This window comes from Eleutherodactylus coqui, chromosome 2 (assembly GCF_035609145.1).
Source record: "Eleutherodactylus coqui strain aEleCoq1 chromosome 2, aEleCoq1.hap1, whole genome shotgun sequence".
Classification (NCBI taxonomy): Eukaryota; Metazoa; Chordata; class Amphibia; order Anura; family Eleutherodactylidae; genus Eleutherodactylus; species Eleutherodactylus coqui.
Genome location: NC_089838.1, coordinates 236265630 through 236292813, shown reverse-complemented (window position 1 = coordinate 236292813; position 27184 = coordinate 236265630). Strand labels below are relative to the sequence as shown.

General features: G+C 41.8%; 1 protein-coding gene across 1 annotated transcript; it reads right to left on the bottom strand.

The window, feature by feature from the left end:
* Nucleotides 1–3764: 3764 nt before the first annotated feature.
* On the bottom strand, nt 3765–26786 carry HDC (histidine decarboxylase). The gene is made up of 12 exons (XM_066592658.1): nt 26734–26786; nt 26167–26339; nt 22093–22206; nt 20561–20683; nt 19017–19151; nt 17484–17627; nt 17137–17203; nt 16787–16949; nt 15240–15330; nt 10916–11014; nt 9455–9556; nt 3765–7544 (listed from the first exon to the last, which is right to left on the bottom strand). The coding sequence occupies exons 1-12, from the start codon at nt 26759–26761 to the stop codon at nt 6846–6848; spliced, it is 1938 nt and encodes a 645-aa protein (XP_066448755.1). The 5' UTR covers nt 26762–26786; the 3' UTR covers nt 3765–6845.
* Between the last annotated feature and the right edge of the window lie 398 nt (nt 26787–27184).

Here is a 27184-nt window from a genome sequence, read left to right as displayed (position 1 = left end):
CTGACATAAAGTGAACAAAAACTTTAGGGACATAACACATATATACAGAAATTTGGGGTCCCTATAACAAGAATATTCTGTACAATAAATGCAACAAACAACATATTTCTGTGTTCAGTTGACTGCCTATAAAATGTAAAAAAAACAAAACAATATGGGAATACTTTTTTCACATTGTAAGGGCTCTTTCCCACGAGCGTATATCAGCCACTGTTTTCATGGCCGCCTGATATATGCTGTGATTTGATGCATTGGATTCCAATGCATCAGATCATATGGCCGTATTCCTGAGATGTAAAAGCGGCTGGCTGGCCAATATAGCGCTGGGCGTTTTTATGTCGGGCCCAAAAGATAGTCCTGGAACTATCTTTTGGGTCGGAATACATCGTCCGCTGCATGGGCTCCTATGGAAGCCCATGACAATGGCAGAAGGTGGGAGGGAGTATAGCAGCGTGGCTGCTAAACTCCCTCCCTCTGCTTTCCTCTCTCCGTGCAGGCTCACCTATGCTCTCCTCCCCACTGGCTCTCAATGGAAGGGGGTAGGATGGGGGCGGAGCTAAGTGCCATCTCACCTCCTCCCATTGCTGGCTGTGGACAAGGGGCAGGCCGTGGGTGGAGCTAAACTCACGCCCTCTTCCCCCCCCTTATCTATAGCCATCAATGAGAGGGGACGGGACGGCACTCAGCTCCGCCCCCGCCCGTGCAGGGGAGGGAGGTGAATGGGGCGACGGAATGGTAGTCTCTGCGTATATGTGCCGGACTCATGCCATCTGAACAGGCGCACAAATGTTTGATTTGTGCGCCCGTTCACCAGTTTTATCTCTCCCAACATAGCGTATATCGGCCAGCTGTGAAAATGACGGCCAATATACGCTCGAGGGAAAGAAGCCTTATTATTTTTTGGATTTCAAGCTGCTACCTAAACTAAAATGAAAGTTAATCTCAGAAAACACCCACTAATAATGCAACTGCATAGTGTGAAAAAAAATCTATTCAACTATGAATGCCAAAAGTTTTTTCGTATAGCAAAAAAAATGAAATCCTTAAAATGCGGTGGATCCAATATATAATCCAATATTTTTTAACAATAACACTTTTCTGTTCTGTGCCATATAGGCATTTTCTGCAATCTTGATATTGCTGGTCAATTAAAAAAGGCCCCCTCTACTGTACAGAATACACATTGCAAGTGAAATCACTGTGACTGGTACTTGGGAACTGGAGCTCTGTCCTTACTGTGCACTTTTTCTAACAAAGCATTACTGATCCCCCAGTGAATGTTCCAGATCTCACAGGAGTTAATTTATTCAAGGTCTCTTCGCTGTACCCCAGGGATTCAGTTTACCTAAACAAACATACAGTACATGTGTAAAATGCACAATTATACACACCAAATTAAAGGCAGATCTAAATTTAGCAAGCTGAGGGCATCATTAGGGATAATTGCTGCTTGGAAAGGTAGGGATGAAAGTTGTTATTTTTAGGACAGCAGGAGAAGAAAAGACAAAAAGAAGAAGAGCTGCAACATCCACAACAATGTATTCTACATCTCCGTCAGTCTCAGTGCAATGTTTTGGCTCACAGAGCCTTTATCATGAAATCTATATGTGGTGCATGCATATAAACCACAGTATTTCTATATGTTTCTTATTTTAATGATTAACTGAATATTTACCCGTCTCTAGTCTATGAAATGCTAAATACTCTTGTATAAAAAAAGACTGAAGTGTTTTAGAAGTGATGGCTTTATTAGCAAACCAGAAAGGAGGCTCCTTCGTCAGGCTGTAGCAAATTACCCTGAGGATATCTGCTAGAAGAAGGAGCCTCGGAGCTTTGAAAGCTTGCACATACAATTTTGCTGGATAGCTAATAAAGGTATTACCGCTATAATACTTTTGTCTTTTTATAGTAGAGTATTTACCATCGCATACAGTTTTCGAGCAAACACAATATCTCACTATTTTTGCTATCCCTAGTGTTAGGAGGTTTAAAACTCTGTGCAGGTTCATGTAATAAACAAAAATCTAAGGGTTTCAGTTCCATTTTTCTGTTACTAAGGTCCATATCCTCTGCTGAATAAAGGTACTTTCCGAATTTGTAAGAAAAGAACCCCAAAGCAGCTAGCTGCCTGGTGTGTAAAACAATAAAAAGAACCAGTATTCGCCTATTGTCTCACTCACTGGTCTCTGCTCACATGTGGGCAGCGGTGATGTTTCATACTACTGGTGACCGCTGCAGGGAATCAGTGGCTACAGCGGTCTTCTGTCTTGTGTCCTATTCCTGAGTAGTGGTGCCATAGTCCATCTCACAAACAGAACGCTGACAATAGCTCTATAACTGTCCACTATATTCTCTTCGTGAAACAGACCATAGTAGGACACATGATATCTGAAGCCACTAATTAACTGCAGTTGTCACAAAGACTAGGTGGACTGCTGGAGTTTCAGCACTGGATTTTTAGGGAAATCAAGAGTAAAGTACTAATTTTTTTTTTACCCAAATGGCAACCACCATTCGTACGTTTTTTGTTAGGTTCACTGCAACTCTTTGGCCATACAGAGGATATACTGTAAATCTATGAGCTCTAATGAAAAATGTTGATACCAAGAGAAACCAAGTAATCTTGTAGATATGATACCTTTTAATGGCTAACAAAATACATAATGTTATAGTGAGCCTCCGAACCCACGCAGGCTTCTTCTTCAGGCTTCTAAATATTTCAGTAAATGTCCTGTTGGTGGCCTTTATTTTGGATAAACAGGACAAAAACTTAAAGCGAGGATGAGATCTCATTGACACACAATCAAACAGAAAAAGACAGAATTTCCTGGGGCGGGGCATTCTTCTAGTCATGGACACAACATAAAAGATATGAAAGTTATGATACCAAAAGGCAACTTTAAGTCACTAAGACATAGAAGAATTTGGGAATATAAATTTATAACAACATTTGACACTTTCAATAGAGGGATAAGTTATTCACAAGGATTTATGTGTGACTGGAAAGTATGAGAAATCTATAGCGCAGATAACACTGCTGGCCTGGTGACCCTCCCCCCCCCCAACACTAATTCAGTTACTAGTCAAAGATGTTTGTATTTCTGTGGTACTATTCTTTTAAGTGCAAATTATTCACATCCATGTCTGTGCCTTGTCATAAGTATGCGTGTATAAATATGCATGCCTCTTCAGATCAATTTCATTTAAGCCAGAAGAACCCTGCCTTGGTTCGGAAACTCATACGAACATCATGTATTTTTGTTAGCCATTAAAAGGTATCATATCTACAAGATTATTGCAGTTACAAGTGCCTGCCACTACATGGGAGGTTGGCATGGAGACTTCTGCTCCAAATACACAGAGGTCAGAGCGGAAGCCTCCTTATAGTGGCCGGCGCTTGTAACTGTAGGCACAGCTCACATTGATTTCAATGAGAGCCGTTCCTGCAGTTACAAGCACTGGATACTACAAAGAGGTCAGCACGGAGGATTCCGCTCCAACCTCTTTGTTATTGCGGTGCTGACAGCATGCGCCCGTTCAGTTGATCGGTCGGGGTCCAGACCCGCTGACCTCAGCTGATCAACTATTGATGAGCTATCCTGATGATAGGTCACTCATCAATAGTATTTCATCAATAGTATTTCACTGGAAAACCCCTTTATCTTTGCTTTTAACAATCAGTCTGATGTGCAGTAGTCTATTTTTTAATACGCAACCTTTTTAGAAAAAAGAACAAAACAATCCAGTTTAGACTTTTTGCATCATAGAAAGTGTTTATTGTCAGCGACATTTGGAAACAAGTGTTTAATCTGGTTATTTAAACATGAACAAAAATATAGATTTATGTCAACCTAAATGATATAAACGTGTCTATTTACCATCGGTTCTCGGTGCGCCTAAAGGCAAGCTGGGATACACTGTGATTTCTTATAGTGTTGAGATTAATTACACATATTAGAGATAATCATCTATTATTAAATATAGAAATTTTAATATATAGGTTTGATGATGTCTCACTTGAGACATGATACAAATTAGATTGCATATGAAGTTATTGTTGCTTATGAAATGTGCAATTATTTATAAAATTTCACAATGCTATTTTCCCACTGGATTGATATATTTCAGTCAAAGGTAAAATGTATCCCTACACTTGGAACACTGCTAACCTAACTGGTAAATTAACCCCCCAACAGTTTAGGAGAAGCTCTCTTCCTTCTGCAGGAAAAGGACATTACATTTTTGGATGAACAAATATTGTTTTAGTTTAAGGCCTCCTTCCCACGGACGGATTTCCGCCGCATTGCCCGCAGCTATTAGGTTCTAATGAACCTAATAGCTCAATGCTCACGGTGCAGAATTCCATCGTGGAATTCCGCACCATGAAATCACCCGTCCTCGCCCGCGGCATGCTCTATTTGCCACGGGTGTACGCGCGGACGGCTTCCATTGCAGTCAATGGAAGCCGTCCGTTCACGCTATCTTCCACTGTAGCACAGCGGAAGATAGCGTGAAATCGCCTCTCCGCCTACCACCGCCGCGTCGTATGACACGGCTGGCCGCGTCGTGACGCTGTCGGCGTGTCTTGTGACGTGGCCTGCGTGTCACATGATGCTGCGGCGCGTCAAGCCGAAGCGTCATGCAGGAGCGAGGACGCCGGATCCGCTGGTAAGTATGGGGTCTCTGGGGGGCGCCATGATGGGCTCCGCGGCGGAGCCCGTCACGGCTGTGTGCAGCCGGCCTAACCCCTTTAATGGCACGCCGGGAAAATCTCTGGGGCTTGCTGCACTGAAATGTGCTGAAGACTACCTAAACCTGCCACTAAAGGGGTTAAGTGACTAGCTATGATTCTATCAGTGCAATCAACATGCTTTCTATGTCTTTTTAAAGCCAATATTCTTGACTTTAAAATTACACCGAAGCACGTAGGTAGCACTTACAGAACCGGGCTACAGCCGCTTGAAGTGGGGTTGGGAATATTTAATTTACAACTGTCACTTTTCAGTCTGTGTGCAGAGCAGATAGAAGGGGGGAGGGGCAACAAGCAGGCAGCATAGAAGATTTGTGATTCTCCTGTATATCTCCCTGTGCCAGGGAAGGGGTAACATGGACATTTCTTCAGTTATCAATCAGAGAGCATATCTGCCCTCTCATTGTTACACATGCAGGTCTTTTTTTTCCAGAAAAAGAGTGAAAAGTTGAAGACTTGCTAATTTAATAACTCCTCTAAACCGTTTAAAACAATTTCTGTAAAAAGGGTTAGCATTTGCAGGGTTAAAGTTTTTTTTCCCTTACACTTAGCTTTAAAGGGATTTTACCATGAGTATAATATTTATTATTAGGCCCATTTATAAAATAAAAAAATAGATCATGTTCACCCCTCCTCGGACCCCCGAAATAGAGTTGAGCGGCTCCCATTACCCGGGTTCCAGGTAAACATCTTGGAGGAAAGGTGACGGCTGCAGACAGTCAGAGGCCACAGGATCACCATTCGTGCTCCTGGTATCAGCACTCATATCCTGGCTGCCATGATGCTAAGAGTTTGAGGATGTGATGCTGAGGTCTTTTATCGGCTGCAGCAGTCACATGCTTCCAATTGGCCATCTACCCGATGCCAGGGCAGTGTGAGCCACTCAGCTCCGCTTCAGGGGTCCGCAGAGAGGTATGATCTATATTTCTATGTAATAAGGGGCTTTGTTGCTGGAGAACGTTTTATACTCATGATAAGTATTTAAAAAATAAAAAGAGCAAAAAAATGAACATAGTTGGTATCACGACATCCATTACGGTCCATACTATAAAATCGTACTTTATTTACTCAGGACAGTAAATTCCATTAAAAAAGAATATGCCATATAGTTGTTTTCTATTAATCTTGCTCCTCCAAAACAAGAATAAAAAAATAATCAAATTGTTGTGTATATGCTACAAAAGGTACCAAAAAACTACAAAAAACGTCCTCCTACGCTTCTGTCAACAGAAAAATAACACAAAATGGGAAATGACTTGCTGGTCCCTGAAATCAGTTATGTGACTAAGGCTGCCTGTCCACAGGCGTATATTCATTACGTTACCGCAGCGATAATCCAGCTGCAGGGAACACAGTGAAAGCTTTCCATAGCATTGCTATGGAAAGCGTTTCCCCCCTGTCCATGAGCGTAGAATCATAGCGATTCTCCGCTTGCGGACGGCAATTCGCAGCATGCTGCAAATTACTGTGATTCTTCGCGGACAGCCTATCTGTCATACAGGCTGACAACGGAGATCCGTCTGCCGGCTCCTGCTCCTGGGCGGCGGTATCCCGCAGCGGATCTCCGCCGCAGGATACCGCAACGCCCGTGGATAGGCAGCCTAAAGGGTTAAAAACGCACTTAAGGCAGGTTCTGTACCAAATATATTTAGATGACACATAAATTCAAAATCTACAATAAAAAAGTGATTTTTCAGAGGTTTTTTCCTAATTTAAACTGGCTGTCCAGGTATAGGAAAACATGGCTGCTTTCTTCCAAACACAGCGCCATCCTTCTCCATAGGGTATTGCAGCTCAGCACCATTGAAGTGAATGGGATCTGAGCTGCAGCACCAGACGCAACTCACAGACAATGGTGGCACTCTTGAAAAACGGAGCCACATTTTTCTAACCCCTCTAATGTGACTGTTGGGGGGTTAAACAGGACCTGCCACTTGCTCAAAGCTCAAGCAGCTATTTTATGGACTAAACCAACATTTCCATTTGTTACATGGTTGAACTGGGTGAAAAGACAGAGTGATGTCAACAAGTCTTAATGTATTATAGTGTTGGCTTAGTCCAAACAAAACCGCTGCTTGTGCGGCTAATGAGTAGCTCACACTAGCGCTTGAAGTGGGCAGCAAGGCAGTTTAAGCCCACACTGGATGCTGATTTCTGGGAAGCTGGGCACACTGTAAAACTTGATTAATTTCCGGAAGGCATTCTTCTCTAAAATCATAACCTTTCCTGGGAGCTTGGAGAGTATGCTGCCATCTTTCTGAAGTTCAAACTGTGGCACCATCTTTTCTACAATTGCTTCCCTATTGTACGCAGGAACACTGTTACAACTAAGAGACCGAGCACTCTTTTTCTTGTTTTGGGTAGACCAGTATCGATATACAGAAGACACTCGCCTATGTTTGCTAGCCACTGGCACGTTCTCAGGGAAGCAGTCATCGAAGGGATCCAAGTCATCTTTGGATATCTGCTCAACCCAATCTTTAGGGCTGAAATCTGCATGTTTGGGTTGTACGGTGATTTTCTGGGAGGTGTCTCCTTCCTTCTCACCTTCCGTGGTTTGATGGTTCAGTAATTTATTGTAGTCATTGGATATGGAGCTATGATGCAGATTAGTGACATTTATTGCAGCTTCTCTGATAAGATTCCAATCCCGCTGAATATCTTCCCTCGTGGTGAACTGAGAAGTGACAGTGAACCGGATGATAAACTTGTCATGGATGGTGGCCGGAACAAGAAACATGCTGCCAGATCTGGTCAGTTCTGTCAGTACTTGCTCTGTCAGGATGTTTGGACCCTAGTTTTCACAAAAAGAACATGGTATTATTGTAAGATCATAGGGTATACCAAGTATAGTATATAGCTTAATATTTACTTCTAATACAAATGAAGGAAGAGTAGGGTGCTTTTACATAGAACGACTATCACTACTATCACAGGAGTGATAGTCGTTCAGAAAATGGAGGTAGAGCGAGCCGTAGATCTGTCTTGACCAGGGGTGTAACTATAGGGGATGCAGAGGATGCGGTTGCATCTGGGCCCAGGAGCCTTTCTTCTTCATAGAGGGAGCCCAGTACTATGAATAACGCCTATTTGGGGCCCTGTTACAGGTTTTGCATTGGGACCCAGAAGCTTCAAGTTCCGCCTCTGGTTCCGACCATCTACCTCCATTCACTGTGAACAGGCAGTTGTTCAAAAATGACACTGAACGAGAACTTACTCACTAGTTGCTTTATTTCAGTGAGCGGAACCAAAGTGCTAGTGACTATTGAGTGATTTCTCGCTCAGTGCCCGGTCGGTTCCTGCATTTTCATGGAACAACAATCACTTAAAATTGCTCATTTGAGCAATTTTTTTCTGCTAATAGTTGTCTTGTGTAACAGTACCCTAAGGCCATATTCATGTGGGTAAATGCAATTAGGTCAGTGAAAAACTGACCATTTTTCCATGTGATTTTATTAGAGATGAGCGAGCATGCTCGGCTAAAGCAGGCTCAGGTGGGTGGCGGGGGGGAGAGTGAGAGAGATCTCTCTTTCTACCCCCCGCAGCCCCCCGCTCACCCCTGCTGCCCCCTGAGCCTGCTCAGACCAGTAAGCAGTTACTCGAGAAGAGCAATGCTTGCTTGAGTAACTGCTTTATCCGACCATGCTCGCTCATCTCTAGATTTTATTGAATTTTCATGTGTTTGCTATGCATTTCTGCAATTTTCACCAGTGATTTACATCCATTTTACATGTGTTTTTCACTGCTCTGCACTTCTCCGCTTCTTTTTTTCATGTGGTCCCCGTATTAACATGCATTAAAAACGGATCGCATTCACATGATATAGAAGTGTGATCCATATTTTGAATGCTTCTATAGGGTTCTTTCCATCTCAAACTCGGACTTTTGTGTGAAAATCAGCTGTATGAGTACAGCTGAAAAGACACTTAAACAGAGGTACGCATGTGTGACAAAAGTGGACTCCTTCTCTTGTTTGTATGTATCATGAAGACTATAGTATAAATTATAAATATGTGCCAACTATATGGGCCATGGGCAGAGTTGATATAAGGGCAAATGTTAAGTCTTTTACAGTGTCCAATGCAAAAAAAACACTAGTGGGCTTACATGTACTGAAGGAACTTCTGTACGTAGATCAGCAAAATGCTGTGGTCAATGGATTACATAGTGCAGAAATCCTTATAACATTGACTGTTTTTTGCCAATTCGGTGGTTAAGAAGCATCGGAGTGGCCCTGATTGTCTATGTAATGGGGTTCTTAAATGTGGCTCTTAACTCAATCAGAGGGCCACACATTAGTTTTAACCAGGACTGGGACTTTTCTACTTGTGGCTCTGGTACAAGAAATAGAAGTTTTCAGATAACAGCCCTTCTCTTCTCTTTGATCAGGCAGATAATTTAGGGTACATTAACTTGGGGAAGGGACTGCACACTAATCAACTGGTTTCCACTGAGCTCTGAGAAACGCACACAATAGTTACCCTGGGCCATGAGGTGGGTATCACTGTAGGCAGTAGCTGAGAAAATCAATGGGAATCGTTTCTAGATGTACCCCTATTGGAATACTTGCATTTAAGAATTTGTAGGATTTGGCTATGTACATCCAATTCATGAACCAAAGAGACTAATTATTTCAAAGTGAAAGACACATTATTCAAAACTACTGGAAACGTAGCAAAATATAATCAGCAGACATTGGATTACCTTTAGCCGGAAGACAACAAGTCCAAGGTGTCTCTTTGCAGGAACTTCAAACAGATGGTCAGCTTTGACCAATGACTCAAAATACTTGGCCATTTCTGTTCCCTGAAAGCATAAATACATACAACACGCGCACCACATTCAATGGAGATTTTCTTTGTTTTCCACATTAAATAAAATGTTGGTAAAGTGCTAAGGTGAATTCTGGTATCAAGCTTGGCAAAAACTAAGTGTTCTAGCATCATCTAGTGGTATCTGCTAGAATTAAGAGAATGGATTTTATATATATAGTATTCTGCTGTCATTTGAAGCCTATTCTGTCTCATATTGTAATTAATATGGTAAGATATATTAAAACAATTATTTTATATGGATCCATGAAGATCAGCCATTGCTACCCTATTTTTTATAAATTTTGACTTAAACCAGTCCCTAAAGGCCCATTTACACGTAATGATTATCGTTCAAAATTCGCTCAAACGACTGAAAATGAGCGATAATTGTTACATGTAAATGCTGCCATAGTGCACTTTTCGACTGAATGATGATTTTAAGGTGAACTTAAATTCCATCGTTCAGCTGCAGAGACATAAAGTATCTCTCAACAGATCGCATACTGTGTTCTCCGCGGGAGATTTCATTGTATTCTGCCGGGAGTCCTGACGAGAACAAGACAGCTGTATGCATAGCAGGAAGTGTGATTAAGTACACACTGGGCTCTGCAAACAGCTTTTGGAGGCCCTTTTACATGCAAATGAAGATGATAAAGTGTTAATGGGCATTACTAGCCATTAACACTTTATGCAAAAAGGTTGCTAAAACTTTCAATGTTTCAATCATTTGAAAGATTATCTTTGAGTGTAAATGGGTCTTCAGGCTTTTTTTTACATGGAGCGATAAATCGTTTGCACAATCGAAGGATGACAGAGTTCACTTATTCGCTTATGCAGCCTTTTTATACAGGTAGAAAATCGTTTGCGTATCGCTCAGTCATTCACACTTACTGTACCAGTGAATGAGATAGACTAAACAATCGCTGTTCACACGCAAAGACGTGCGATTGAATGAACAATTATTTTTGTGCCTGTATAAAATGAACGAGAAGCAAACACATTCTTGTTTGTCATTTGATTGTTGGCCATGTTTACACTGATCGTTTATCATTCAATTCACATGATCCAATGATTTTTGTGAACGATAATCGTTCAGTGTAAGAGGGCCGTGAGTGTAAGGTGCAGCAGGAACCGATCAAGATCCAGGATTCTGGGGCTCCTGAGGCTGAGCAGCGGTGGGAGGTATGTATAGCATGTCCCTCATGTCAGTGTCCCTTCCGTACTACTGGGTAAGTAGATGTAGGGACACTGACAGATGTCCTTAAAGTCCGCACCCTCACCCACCATGAGCTTGAAAATGGAAAGGGATTAGAAGTCAACACCAGTGGTAAAAATGCTGTAATATACTCACGTGTCTGATGTGTGCCTGCAGGTTTTTAATTCCAAATGAACGTATTACAAACCAAAGTTTTAGGGAGCGGAAACGACGACTGAGTGGAATTTGCCAGTGCTACAATTATGAAAATACAAAATGAGCTCATTTTCTAATGAAGCACAATACAAGCCATTTAAATGCATTAACTCTTCTTACTCCCCACTTTTAGTCATAGTGAGAATGTGAAACACCTAAGGCCTCTTTCACAGAGGCGACAGCGATATCGCCGTGGTTCAGCCAATTCATGGAATGACTGTGATTCGTTCATGGAGCCCTGGCTCTGATTGGCTGAGCTGCAGCGCTTGAGAACCAATCACAGGCAATGCTTCCTGGAGGCTGGGTTTTTCAAACTCCTGACCAGGAAGTGTTGCCTGAAGACAAGTGCCGGGGACCTGCAGAGAAGATGTGCAGCAGGGCTGACGGCGGCTGTTAGGTGATGTATTTTGTTTTTATTTTTTTATGCAACTAGGGCTTATTTTAGGGATTTACAGTAGGATTTCCTACTGTAAAAGTTGCATTGCACCGCACGAAAACCGCAACAGAAAGGAAGGCTTCATAGGGATTTTGTATTCTCGCAATGTAGCAGCCTACAAAACATTGCTAATGTGAAGGAAAGCATTGGAAAGCATGGCTTTCACATATATGCAATTTGTAGCGCTGTCGCATCGTGAGAAAATCGCACGGTTTTGTTGCCTGTGTGAAAGCTGCCTAAAGTAAAGAAACTCATGAACCTGATGGTTTATTTGCTGTCTAATTGAAAAAAGTTGGATGTTTCTAGCCCACATTTGGCTTCCCTGAAATTGGGGGAGTGCTTCACTTCTCCTGTTTTCCAAACCCAATATGGACAGCAGTAATATCAGGAATTACAGAATTAAAGGGATTGCCGCAGGACAACAACTCCTGTCCATAAGTCCTCTTATTGCATATGGATATATTAAAGGTGGATCTTCCAAAAATGGGAACTGCTCTGCCGGATCTGGCATGTGCATGCATTACATGGACAGGCATTTATATCCGTTGTGTAATGCTACATTACCTCTGCAGAAACTTGTGCTTAGGGACAGCTTTCCCCAGCAGTAACAGCTGATTGCTAGCTAGTTTGACTGAACTTACTATTTAAAATCTGAATAGACAAATGAGCAATCACAAAGCTATAGGACTCAGCCAATCAGAGGCAGCACTCAGCCATTCACTGAATGGATTTTTAAATCCCTGGCCAGGAGAAAGTGCTTCAGAAGAGTGTCAGGAAGCCATGGAGAAGACGTGCCAGAGCTGGACAGCGGCGGAGAGGTGATGTATATATATTTTTTTATTTTTTCCAGCAACTAGGGATGATTTTTTAGGGAAGAGCTTATATTCTAAGCCCTTCCCAGAAAATCACTGCGGTGGGTTGCCGGCAGCCCATTGCTTTCAATGGGGCGGCAGTAGCGCCGGCCCATTGAAAGCAATAGAAGAACATCGCGGTCCTCTGCTACAGCTGTGACAGGTGATTCTTTCGTCTCCGCTGCAGTCCCCTCATTGCTGAACACTGTGACAGTGTTGTCAGTGTTCAGTGATGAGGGGACTCCCTGTAACATCACAGGATGTTATGCGCAGCATGCACTTTAGAGGAGCACGGATGACCTATCTTTTGTAGGTGCAAGTATTTTGCGCCTGTAAAAAACGGACATGTGAACATTTCATAGGGAACCATCGGTTCTAATAGACGTGATTTTTTTTTTGCCCACATAGGCGCAAATTAGATATGACATCAGTGAACATATAACGGATTACTTGGATATCTAGAACCAAGAAGTGGGATGCAGTACGCCTCCTGTTCAGGACATGGTGTTTCCAGTCCCTGTTCCCCTTCAGCTTATATATCCACCATGACAATCAATAACATATCTGGCAGCACCCAGACAGTTTCCTAAAATGTTTATTGAAAATTTATTTCAGAACATATTTGTGATATTGAAAAGAAGTCCTACAGCCTGACTTTCTTCAGCTTTGAAAAAGTGAATAAGCAAAAGAGTGAAAATAACTGGTAACACTGTATCCTAAATAGGGGGGTGTTCTGGAGGACTGATCTGTTATATGTCTACTGAACATCCATGTAATGCACCAGAGCATTTCTGTCCAAGTTTGGATATTTGAAAAAGACGTGTGTTACTTTAATGGGTTTGTACCACTTTAAGACAGTAATTATTCATTATTCCATTGTGATCTTAAATAGTTTGTTTAACCACAGCATGCCATGCTATTAATGAGGCCTCATTGACACAAGCGTTGCGATTTTACGCCGGCCACATCTCAGCCGAGAATCGCATCACTAAAGAATAGCCGCGATCGAGTCCGACGATCAATTAGCTTTTTCTCGTCCATTCACACGGGCGTATCATGGGAAAAAAACGCCGCAGCGCGAAATTCTGTCGGTCGGCAGAAATCTTCGCAATGACTTCTAATGCTTAAATAGAGTCAGCTTTCTTTTTCCCGAGCTCCGGATGCAGATAAACTCCCTCTCCCTCCCTTTTCTTTCAGCTCCCATAGGAGTGTATGGGAGCCTAGAGTGTTTTTTTGTCAAAAGATAGGTCAAGACTAGAGATGAGCGAGCACGCTCGGATAAAGCACTTACTTGAGCGAGCATCGCTCTTCTCAAGTAACTGCCTACTGGTCCGAGCAGGCTTGGGGGGGGGGGGGGGAAGCGGCGGGTGTTAGCGCGGGGGGGTGGGGGGAGGAGAGAGACCGTCCTAATTGCATGTGATTCTTTATAAACCAAAGTACCAAAACTGTCTGTAAGTGGCAGATTCATTAAAAAGTATATTCTTATAAAGTATCCAATAACATGCTACCATTTTCAAAATAAATTAATGGAACAATACCTCTGCAGCGCAGTCTATTGAAAGGCAGCATTCCTGCAAGTCACTGTTAAGACTTTTTGAACAAGTCTTATAATGCTTGTTCAAAAAGCCTAACATTGACTTGCAGGAATGCTGCCTTCCAATAGGTGGCGCCGCAGATGTATTGGTCCATCTTCCTATTTACAAACTACTAGAGGAGCATGGATGGCTTTTTAGTAGAGATGAGCGAGCATACTCGGTAAGGGCAATTGCTCGAGTGAGCATTGCCCTTAGCGAGTACCTGCAGGCTCAAGACAAAAGGTTTGGGTGCCGGCGCGGGGGAGCGCTGAGTAGCGGCAGTCAGCAGGGGGGAGCGGGGGGGGGGAGAGAGTGAGAGAGAGATCTCCCATCCGTTCCTCCCCGCTCTTCCCCGCAGCTCCCTGCCCGCTGCCAGCACCCGAAACTTTTGTCTCAAGCGGGCAGGTACTCGCTAAGGGCATTGCTCGCTCGAGCAATAGCCCTTATAGCAAGTATGCTTGCTCATCACTACTTTTTAGTCATCTCACAAATCTTCTAGGTGCTTTCCTTAAGGAGAAATTATACCCTTCTTGACCAAAATCAGTTATTTCCCGTATTATTTTTAGACACATTAAAACAAATATTTGGCTGTGTATGCTATGTAAACTAAAGAATTCCTCTCTAACCTGCTCCTAGGTGCACACTCCTTCCCACGAGGCTCAGATATTTGTATAACTGGTATCTCCTTAGGGCTCATTCACATAAGCGATTTTCTCGCACGAGTTTTGTGCGATGCGCACAAAACTTGCACAGATATGAAATTCGTTCTTTTGATTGCATTCATGCACAACGTCGCTACGAGAAAAAAAAATCACAGCATGTTCTATCTTCAGAACGCCTCACCTATTGATTTCAATGGGACCATAAAAGCTGTCGCATGCCATGCAATCTGTATGTGAGTGCGATGCAATGTTTCCTATTAAAGTCGATGGGAAACAAATTGCGATCCTATCATGCACGTGAAAATCGCAATTTCACAAAAGCAATGTGATTCTGAATAAAAAACGCTTTGCATCGTGTGAAAAATGCATTTTGGCAAGCGCGATATGTCGGCTCAATATCTAGCTAGTCCGTGTAATCAGTTCTACTGTCAATAATGTTGGTTACAGAACTTCAATAACACTCGCAGAAAAAAAAGAAAAGGCATCAAGTTGTCTTGAATATCCCCTGAAACTGTTTCCCTGGGGTCTTGTGAGAAAACGTTCCTATTAAGGGGGTTGTCTGTGATAAAACAACCACATTACACAGGGAGATTCTGACTAGTCGTGGCTCATGTATGTACTTTTATCACATTCTTTAGTGTTTACTGTAAATTGGATTATTTGGCTGCCATGCAGGTACAACACGATCTCACAAAACTGGAAGTTGGTGTTTTCTGATTATTGCGCTGTATAAAGGCTTACCATGAAATCAGTGGCAGCTCCGCTGTTGGCATGCCGGAGGTAGATGGGGTCAACACTGAATGTTTGCTGCAGCTTGTATTTGTCTTTCACCCTACAAAAAAATAATAATAATGTTAACCCAAAATTACCGTCTCACAGTCAGACCTTCTTCAGTCCTTGTTACCTATAAGACCAGTAGGTGATGCATTACCTTACCCTAGAGTTCTATTAAATATATTAATGTATAGCATACATGAGGGTGTAATCACAAGATGCAGCAGATCTGCTGCAGAAAGTCCAGTGACTGTCCCATTCTTCAGAATTGAAAGTTGTAGAAATCCGTGTGCATGTTACAAAAACAACCCCATTCAGATGTATGGAAAGAATATGCACTAATTTAAAAGTGGACAGCCTAAAAACAAGCTAGGAAGCGATATTGTTACCTAGACAATTGTATTAGCATTATTTTTAAACCAAGACAGTATAGGCCCTTTTACACACCGATTGTCGCTCAAAATTTGCAACAAAGCCATCTTTTGAGCGATAATTGTTGCATGTAAATGTGTGCCAATCGTGCACTTACCGTGCACTTTTTTTGTCCATTGCTGAGTTCAGCTCTGCTTAAAATCCATCGTCCTTGATAAGAGGGACCGCGCGTTGAGTTCTCCATGGGCAGCGCTGATAACATTCTTTCAGCTGCTGTCCTGCTAGAGAACAATAGTGATGTATGTAGAGAACGCTGTTCTCTAAATACATGCAAATGAAGCTAGTTAGCTACTAATTGGCTGATTTAGCCCATTAGTACCTATGCAAAGTGATAGCTCAAAACTGTTAATTTCTGACGAATTTTGAACAATCATCGGTGTGTGTAAATGCACCTTGAGGCTGGAGTCACACGGGACGTATTCCCAGCGGAAATCTTGCAGTTTTGTTGCAGCGAAAAAATGCCAGATTTTCACCAGGAAAGCACTGCTTCAAAACCTGTGGCACTAAGCCACGGGTTTTGGAGCGGCTGGGCCACACACTTTTCCGTTACGGCCAGCACTCCCATAGAGGAGAGTGCGGCCGCAACTGAAAAAAAAAATTTGACATGCTGCGGCCGGGGAATCAGCGCCACAGCGCCGACTTCTGCCGGCTTTGGCACAACGGACTGGTCGTCCCGTGTGGACAAGATTTTTGACAAGTCTCATCCACATGGCTGGCTAATCCCGGGATTAGCAGCCGCATGCGGATTTGCCGCAACGAAATTCCGGACGGGCAGTTCAAACTCCATGCGTAGCGCACAAGTTTTGAAAAAAAAAGAACAGCAAGAACATAGGTCATGCCTGTAGTATTACTATATATAGCGGAAAAGTAAGGGCAAGTCCTATCTTTTCTTTCCCGTACTATTAACAGACGAGAAATCCACTAGTGAAAACAAAACTATTGAAATTAATGGTTTTGTTCTGCCCTGTGATAATCGCATAACGGGACAAAAACATGCCCGTGTTTTAGCCCTGAGGTATACATTTTTATCGCCCACTGCAAAATATGGATACTGGTGCAACATGATACTTGATTATTCTCACCAGAAAGCAGTGCAGTCAAAATGTACCATCATCCACTTTGATGGATTAAATGTAAAAGAGTCCGCATATTCCACCCCAGTGAATAGTGTTCTGAACTCGGGGCACAGAAAGGCAGTGCCAGCATATGCTGCATCAATATGGAGCCACAATCCTTCCTTGGCACCTGCACAGTAAAGTCAAATGTTAGTGCTAATCATTAAAAAATAGTGATAGAAACATAGATAGAGAGATAGATATGAGATAGATAGATAGATATGAGATAGATAGATAGATATGAGATATATATATATATATATATATATATATATATATATATATATATATTTATATTTATGAATGTACTAACTTACAGATTGGACCCAACTCTGCTAAATTATCAAAGGCACACACCCCAGTCGTTCCAAGTGTAGCACAGACCTACAAAGATGAAACATATAAGTGACTCTGTCTTGTAGCATTGAGTACTAGATCTCTGACTACATGGAAACGTTAAAAGTCAGTGACTATACATGCTGTGATATGGATGGTTACTTGGCCAGATATCATTGTCTGCATGGGTTTAAATTGCATTAATAACTCCCTAAATGATTTCCCCAAAAGTTAGGACACCTTAATGACTTTCTAAAAATTCAGGACTCTCTCATTAATTTAACTAAACTGTTTTACAGAAATTAGCATCATTCAGTTTCTAACTCACAAAGGCAGGAACAAGTCCACGTTTTCGATCTTCTTCCACCGCAGCTTTTAATGTTTCTCCTCTAAGAGAAAAATTTTCATCCACTGGTAGAAAACGGACCTTTACTAGAGAAATTAGACCAGCTTTTTCTACAGAAGAATGAGCCTGCAAACATAAAACGTAGAGTTGTATTAAAGCCCGTTTCACTTCAGTGTATTGAAACATGCCGGTAATAGAGATCAGTAATAAAGATATGCTACAGATTATACTGCAAACATATAGTAGTACATCTGTATGCGCCTCCATATTTGCTGCCATTGGTTGTATTATGCTACTGGGAAAACACAGATCCATATTTGCTTCATAGGAAATATTACCAATGCATGCGAATAGAGAGGCACATGCCGATCAAGTACTAATGACAATACTGATGACATATGGATGCCTCCATATTCTAATCACTTTCCATAGACTATAATGAGTACTTTTTTTTCACATAATAAGGACAAAAGGTAGTGCCTGCCGCGTTTTTAAAATAAGGCTGTGAAAAATATGCCCTTGTAGATAGATACATATTACGGTCGACAAAACACAGAGCGAATACGGACTAAAACTACGCTTGTCGAAAAGTGCCCTAAAAGAAATTAGTACTTAGCATCATATACTTTAACATTTGTTGACTACAACTACTTCAGAATGTAACCGTGCAGATATAGGAGCATGAAATACAGACATTTTATACAAGGCCATCTATAACATGCCCACAAAGGATGCAACTATTACTGTAGGTGCCAATAGCTATACAATTCTCAGAAAATGAGTTTGGGGGAGAGGCTGTATGTATTTTGCTTCCAGCAAAAGGGCCATTTAAATGGGCTGATATTCTAAAATGAACACTTGTAAGAATCGGCTCATATGAATATGCCCAAATCGAGCCAAGAAATGAGCAAACACCTCAAACACGAAAAATCTGTTTGTGTAAATGAGGACGCAATACCAACTAATCTCTATGGGGATTAATGACTATTTTAATGATCATCTGCCACATGTGAGCAGCAGGAACGAGACCAGTCACATGCTATAGTGTCAATCAGCAATTGTTAAGCGGGCAGAGAATCGACCCATGTAAAGAAATTTATTGGTTAATGTACAACTTTTGGTAAGCTGTTAGCTAATTAGGTTGCTTTAGTTATTTTTTCAAAAGGTTATGCAGATGAAGGTTGTGGCCATGTAAGCCATCTCCTTGCCCCTGTCTGAGATAGCTCAGGTTATAGGGGATGCAGGGGATGCGGTTGCGCCCGGGCCCAGGAGCCTTAGGGGGCCCATAAGGCCTTTCTTCTCCATATAAGGAGCTGAGAACTATGAAGAAAGCATTATAGTTGGGGGCCCTGTTACAGATTTCGCATTGGGGCCCAGGAGCTTCAAGTTACGCCTCTATTTGGTTATTTTAATTAGCATATAGTATGCAAAAACCTCCAGCACATATGGACCTGCAAACATAAATAACTTAAATATGTTAATTGATTAATTTTTTAATATATGCAAGGAACTTACCTGATTTGAGGCATAAGCAATGAGACGAGAATTCAGGCTGGATTCATCGGAATCCGGTTCAGATGTTTGCATATCCAGGATTTTGGCTTTCCTGGCAGCCAGTAAAGCTATCAGTGTTGACTCGCTGACAGTACTCTGCAGAAGGAGTTTTAATATAATAGTAAAGAGCTGGAGCCCAGCAGGACATGGACATGCATTACCGTATTTACTTCTGAGCTTTATGTGTGGTTTATAACAGGCATAAGCTTTTGTTACAAATCTGCTGACAATGGTTCCACATAATTAATGTATTGAATTCATAGAGTTTTCAATACAAACGTATGTTGCAGAAACACATGACTTAAATTATGTAATAGCTATTTAATTTAGCTATTATATTTACTGCCATTATTACAACCTCTTGCTAGCTCGTACTCTGGAACTCACTACCCCAACACATCAGGCTCTCTCCCACCATCCAAAGCAACATAAAAATCAATCTCTTCAGAAAAGCTCACGATAATGACCCTAACTTCATTGCACAATGGTATAATCAGCTTCTACCCTCATCTACTGTCCCTTCTCCTCTGCCTTGTAGAATGCAAACTTTCTCAAATAGACCTCTCTCTACTGCTGTACCAGTCTGTCAATCAGAAAGGTTCTCTTCATATACTGATGTTACAATCCAGCGTTGGTTCCATTTCTGGTGCATATAGACGGATACCAAGATGAAACCAGGATGAAACCATATGCTGAGACAGACTTCTTTGGTCTCCGTTTCCCTAGGTTTCCATCCCTGTCAATTTTTTTAGATGGATAGAAAAGCGCCAAGATCAGCACTTTTCTATATATTATAAAAAGGCTGACACATTTGGAAACTCAGTGAAACGGAGACCAAACAGGTCTTCATCTCACCTACCGAAGCCTATGGTTTTGTCCTGGTTTCTTTGCCTATGCAGAAAGTATGGACACCAGATCAGAACCAGAGGCGGATCGTAACAATGGCCTGTCAAAAGAGCCCGAGCTCATGTTCACTGGATTATGTTCTTAACATCTACACATCAAGTATTTGAACCCCTGTGTATTTAACATCTAGAGTGTGTGGAAAGCTGAAATCTATAATAACAATTCTAATTCTACCCTTTCTTCTGCCTGGGGTAGAATGTGTAACGGGGCTCCCCTTCATTCCAAATTTAAATGAGAAAAATGTGCTTGTACACCTGGTACACATAGGATTCAATGCCAACTGCTTTCAGACGTAAGCTACAACCTTGTATATTTTGGTCACATCATCTACACCACTCCTGGCTCTACTCACAAGACACTTATAATAGAAGTGGTCATAGTAATGCCTGTAATGCCAAACTTGCAGAACCAGACTGATTTTCATGCCTATAGCACTATCAATAGCCATAAAATTACCTCTTTCTCTGCTCTGTCCTTAGGAGTGTATCACTCATTAAATCATTCATTCAGTAATATATATTTGTGTGTGTGTATATATATATTATACATCTTTTTATATAAAAACACACATGGTAATCATGAACTAGTCGTGAACTTACTTGCAGTACCCCTCCACCTTTGCTCTCTGGGTAATGATGACAAAAATGACCAGGAAGGCCCAGCATTTTAGCCAACCAATCCATCACATTCATTTCTAGTTCAGTACATGCTGGACTGGAAGCCTTATCGGAACACCATTAAAATGGGAGATAAATTAGAGTCAGTACAAGGAGATCAGACTTGTTTATTTCCATTACTTTTATGTTTCAGCATTTCATATTAATTAATCAAGTTTTGTCTATTAAAAAAAAGCTCTTTAGAAACTGTTTTCTGAAAGTAATTAATTGTCAAATCATTGACACAACTTGCTGATCAGTGGAGGTCCAACAGTTGGGACTTTCACCGATCCCGAAAACAGGGGTCTGGAGAATCACACAATGGAGTCAGTAGTGGCTGCATATGTGCACCACCACTCCATTCATTTCAATGGGACTGCCACAGATAGCCAAGGAATTGAACTCAGCTATCTTCGACAGTCTTAACGAAACAAATACAGTGGTAGTGCACATGTGCGACAACCGCTATCTACATTGCAGATTACTCCAGACCCCTATATACAGGATAAATGGAGGTCCCAGTGGTCAGGACCTCACTGATTTTCTTTTCATAAGACAGCCTTTTTAAGGTGTTGATTAGGGATGAGCGAGCGTACTCGGAAAAGCACTACTCGCTCGAGTAATTTGCTTTATCCGAGTATCGCTGTGCTCGGGTCTGAAGATTCGGGTGCCGGCACGGAGCGGGGAGCTGCAGCGGAAAGCGGGGAGGAACGGAGGTAAGATCTTTCTCTCCCTCTCTCCCGCCCGCTCTCCCCTGCTCCCCGCTGCGACTCACCTGTCAGCCGCAGCGGCACCCGAATCTTCAGGGACGAGCACAGCGATACTCGGATAAAGCAAATTACTCGAGCGAGTAGTGCTTTTCCGAGTACGCTCACTCATCTCTAGTGTTGATGCAATATACAACCCCAGTACAATACTCTTGTGCACCAAAAGTGCAAAGTAGAAACACACAACTCGTTATAACATGCATCAACAGTGTCAAGACTGAGTCTTGATTTATGGTAAGTCTAAAAAACCTGAAGAAGCATAGGAGTTTAACCCATGGATGGAAACTATCTTTGCCATTGTAGAAATGTGCTGAAATAGAAACCAATATGCTTTACATTGTCCAAAAAGAAACCAAGTAATCTTGTAGATATGATACAAGATTACTTGGTTTCTCTTGCTGGGAACAATCACATTTTGCTCTACTGGCTAACACCGTACCAAACCTTTTTCATTGTCCAAAGAATGACGCTATACTTGTAATAAATGTTATAGTATTAATATTCTTATCATTATTGTATACAATCTATATACTTTATTTTGATGACTTCCTGTTTATGATCTCTCTTTCTAATATAGTAACATGACTGTTAAAAAACACTATATCATTGCAATTATTATACCATACTGTTAGTAATGCAATAGCTGTTCCATAATCTGTAACTATCTGAATATGTGCTAGAAGATACCCATGTGAAGGTACAACATACCCATGTAAATCCTAAGCAGTTTATAGCATCTGCAAGCATGTCTCCAAGCAAGGAAGGCCAGGAAGTCAGTGCTGGGAAGTATGCATGCATATGAGGACTCTGCCAGTGGACAACCTGCAGGAATACACATGTCATAATTGTAAAAAATGTTACAATATTTGTTAAGTTGCTACAGTACAATTTTGGTTCATCATACGACTGATAGATCCCCAACAATCAGCTTAAGACCTCTTTTACACGAGCGTTATTTTGAGTAGGTGTGCCAAAAAAGCGCATCTAAAAGAGCCCATGGTCTCCTATGGATTCCTTCAGGTGAACAATTTTTTGATACAGCCGACCTGCAAAGGAAGGGAGCGGGGAGGAGGGAGGGGGAGCAGCATGCTCGCTAATAGCAGTAGCAATGTGCTTGCAGCTGCTATTTGTTCACTCGTTTTAATGTTAAAAGGATGCTTATCTGAATAAGCCCTTAATCTGTGCATGAACATGGCAGGAGGCATTCAACTTCCCTTCAGTACTACTACAGGGGAAACTAAAGGTCCCCATACATATTAGAGTTTAGTCATCCAAACCCACTGATAATGGTGGGGCCGGATAACGCTCTAATGTGTATGGGGGCAGCTCAACTTTTCCCTAACAGATGATGTTCAGGGAAAGAAAGATCAGAGACATTAAATGACAATGCCCTTTTCTAATGTTCCCCAGAAGATAAGCTGCCAGAGCTGTCTGGCTGCAGTTTAACGCCCTAAACACATGTATTTGACCAAGCTGAGTATTCATGTGTATAGGAAAGCTGGTTGAAACAGCTGTTGACTAAACAATCATTCATCTGAAGTTTGTTGAAAGTCTATGGGCGATTTAAGCAATAAAGTCAATGGGCTGTAGGTGTAATGCGTGGACCTGCTTAGACCTCCAAAGTATTAAGCCCCAATTACACGGGACGGATGTCGGGCAAACGATGCCTGACACTCGTCCCTGTGTGTTCTCGCTCCTGTGCTGAGCGAGTATCGCTGGCTCTATGACAGAGCGGCCAGCAGGGCGCCAACGCGGCTGGAGTAGATTTCACCCCTGCTTTTCCCTGCCCCTCTCCATTCACTTAACACAGTGGCCGTTCAGTACTTAACAGCTGCTGTTTACACTGAACGATCAGCGTTCAGGATTTTATGCAGCTTAAACGATGATCCTGAATGATGAGTGTAAACAGCAGCTGTTCAGTACTGAATGGCCGCTGTGTTAGTGAATGGAGAGGGGTGGGGGCGAGCGAGGTGTAAAATTTCCTCCAGCCTTCCTGCTGCGAGCCAACAATACTCACTCCTGTGTAACAGCACAGGAGTGAGTACATGCGGGGACGAGTGTCGGGCATCGTTTGCCCGACAGTTGTTCCGTGTAAAAGGGGCTTTAGATGTGCTTTGTAGCTGCTTTTTGCTTTGGATGACATATTAGAGCTCTAAACAGGGAACCCCATTCTATAAACACCCTTTTCCATACTAGAATAGTTAAAAATCAGAGATGAGCGAGCATACTCGGTAAGGACAGATACTCGAGAGAGTATCGTCCTTACCAAGTACCTACCTGCTCGCCTGCAAAGATTCGGGTGCCGGCGTGGGTGAGCGCTGTGTTGCGGGAGAGAGCAGGAGAGAGTGGGGGGAAGCAAGACAGATCTCCCTCCCATTCTCCCCCACTCTCCCCTGCCGCTCCCCGCCCCCCGCCGACACCCGAATCTTTGCGGGTGAGCAGGCAGGTACTCGGTAAGGACGATACTCGCTCGAGTATCTGTCCTTACCGAGTACGCTCGCTCATCTCTATTAAAAATGTTTGTTTTAATGCAAATAACCCCTTTAAAGAGTGGATACACTTTTGTCAAACTTTTGACATGTCAGAGACACATTTTAAAAGTTTTGATCAGTGGGGTCCCACTGCTGAGACCCCTACTGATCGCTAGAGAGAGGGGGCTACAGCACTCAACCGAGCACTGTGCCTCTTTGCTTGTTTTTGCTACTTTCCGACTCCTCCAGGCAGCTAAAAACAGCCTCATAAAGGTCTATAGACCTTTATGAGTTTGTCTTCAGCCATCAAGAGGAGCCAAAAAGCAGTAAAGACTGAAGGGACACAGTGCTTGGTTGAGCACTGCAGCTCCCTCATTCTAGCAATCAACAGGAGTTCTCAATAGCGAGATCCCCCACTGATCAAAACTTTTGACATGTGTTTTTGACATGTCAAATGTTTGACAAAAGTACAGCTACTCTTTAAGTTTCCCATTTAAGGATACATATTGTAGATAACATTTATACTGCATCATACTAAAGGGGTTGTCAGAGTTCATTTTTTTATTCTTGCTCTCTTTGCCTGAAAATAATAAAACGTTCTATACTCACCTCTCCTGTCTCCCCGCAGCTCCAGCACCATGGGGACAAACCCCTTTAATTGAGTTCTTAGAAAACTCAAGTATTTAGTTCCTTGTGCATGTTTCTATTATTTATTCATGTTGCTTATATAGTGCTAACATATTCTGCAGCTCTGTACAGAAATTGCCATCACTCCCTATCCCCAATGGAGCTCAAAATACAATTTCAACATCTCAGAAAAAGGGTCAATTTCATAGGAAGCGAATGTATAAGACACTGGCAGTACAACGTAGTAACAACATAATTTCTTCCTGTGACAACATATCCGAGAAACATGGATATAAAGCCATATTTAACTTGACCCTGGACAGTTATTATTTTGTTATGCAGGGAAAGACTTTCCCTCTAATTCATTGTATGCAGAGAGACAGCTCAACCAGCTGTTGTGAGGTCTGTGCAAACAATAATATTGATCTCAGCTTTCTGGACTTTTATAATTATCACTCAACCTCTTTCAAACTTGAGTTTCCGAATTTAAAAAATCTTTCAAATGTGCGAAAATGAACGATGATCATTAAGTTGTAAACTCAGCCACCAATCGAACAATGAGCAATAAATCATTTTGCTTTTTGTTCATTTTATGCAGGCATAAAAATCATTGTTGGCTCATTCACTAATCGTTCAGTTTAAATACCGATTGTTCAGTCGTTCTCATTCACTTATACAGTGAATGTGAACAACTGAACGTTTTCTCCTTTGAATGAGCCAACAATGTATCTGCCTGTATATGTTCGCTCATTCAAACCACAAATTGGCAGGTGTGAACGGATCCTTAGACTTTTATGCAGAGGTAAGTGACAAGACTTAACTGACCGCTTCTCCCTACCCTCTGGTTCCCTTCACCCCTCCCTTTTTTTTGGGGGGGGGGGGGGGTTATAAACTGTTCCCCTTTCCTACTTCATTCACATCTCCCTGTCCCTTAGTCCATAACCCACCCAGATCTGCCTTACTCCTTCTACCCATTATTTACAGTTGTTCATATATTGTTAAATTATTATGCCAGTTCTAGTTAATTGAATCCGATATATAGAATCAGAGCTCCATTAGCATGTTACCACAAAAGCCCCATTTACACACACAGAGGGTCGCTCAAAATTCGTCAGAAACTGACAGTTTTGAGTGATCATTTTGCATAGGTACTAATGGGCTAATCAGCCCATTATTAGCTAACTGGCTTCATTTGCGTGTATTTAGAGAACAGTGGGTGGTCTGTTCTCTAAATACATCACTATTGTTCTCCAGCAGGGGAGCTGCTGAAAGAATGTTATCAGCGCTGCCTGTGGAGAACTCAGTGTGAGGTCCCTCTTATCAGGGACAACGGATTTTAAGCTGAGCTGAACTCAGCAATGGATGAAAAGTGCAGTAAGTGCACGATGGGCACACATTTACACGCAATGGCAATCGCTCAAAAGTCGTCGTTTGGATGAATTTTGAGCAATAATCATTACGTGTAAATCAGCGTAAGCCCCTCTTCACATGGCCACAAATGGTGAACCAAGGGATATTTATCGAAGCAGCAACTATCTGTAATACCACATGATTTGTGGATCAGATTTTTGAAACATTTCATTTTTCTGATCAAAATGTTTTCATAAAACCAAAATAAAGAATTTATAGTGTGCAGGTATTAAACATTTAAGTGACTTCATATGAATAGTCAAATCCATTTTACCCCAGGCATGATGATGTCCTCAATGTCTCTGAATATGTTGTCCCAACTCTCCGATTCCACCGGGGCACTGTCAGGCAATAGGGCTCTCATATAACCAGGCTGTACATCTGGATTTACTCGCCTTTCTCTTACGGTGCTGAGATACTGACAGATATAATCCACTAGTTCTTTACCTGGTTACAGTTGGAAGAAGAAGGCTATGAAAATCACAAGCTGCTAAGTAGCTCCAGCTAACTAGCTTATCTGTGTTGACACAGACTCTTCATAGAAATGTACTATCCTACAGTTGTCTGACACAGATATACTGAGAACATAATTCCTAAATGTCATCTTTTATATTGACATATATATTAGTGATATTGCAAACTCCAACACTTATCAGAGATTGTAACATATACCGAAGTCAAGTAGGTATTTCTAATGTTTCAATAATGAGTAATGTACCTGTTTTATTTGTCACATGTCCAAGGAATACAGTGCAGCCCAATACAATAATAAAACATGTAATTTAATTAAAAAATACATCATAAATTAAAACGGAGATAAATGAAATTCTGTATAATGTACCTCTTTTCCTGTATTCTTCTGATTCCATGGCAGATGTATACAAAGTTGCGGAATCTGACTGCAGTAAGAGTTATGTGCCTCTCTGTCCCAAGCCTCAGATTATATACCCCTGTTATCTCGCAGTTATACGTCATGTACATGTATTTTTGCCTACGTACACACTTTATCTTATTCCATTTATTTCAGATGCCGCTTCATCATGTTGATTCAAAATAAAAGAAACTCTTGAGTACTGTTTGCTCTGTTATCTTTGATGTCTTCAGCTGTATCTACACAACCAGCCTCATTCATAATTGGCTCACTGGATGTTTGAGCAACCTTTTTTTGCCCACTCTCTTCTAGGATAACATAAAAGCAGTTGTGAACATGGTTAAATATGAATTAGGGCTAGTACTAACAAGGGTAATGAAAATACTAGCCGCTCTATATAATCACTATTGTTAGTTCATGA

What these genes read in the sequence shown, in the direction of transcription:
- HDC (XM_066592658.1), bottom strand. Translation starts at nt 26,761, where the DNA reads ATGGAATCAGAAGAATACAGGAAAAGAG. An exon ending in AGAAGAATACAGGAAAAGAG is followed by an intron (nt 26,340 to 26,733) that starts GTACATTATACA and finishes AACTGTAACCAG; the next exon opens with GTAAAGAACTAGTGGATTAT. An exon ending in AGGACATCATCATGCCTGGG is followed by an intron (nt 22,207 to 26,166) that starts GTAAAATGGATT and finishes GTATTCCTGCAG; the next exon opens with GTTGTCCACTGGCAGAGTCC.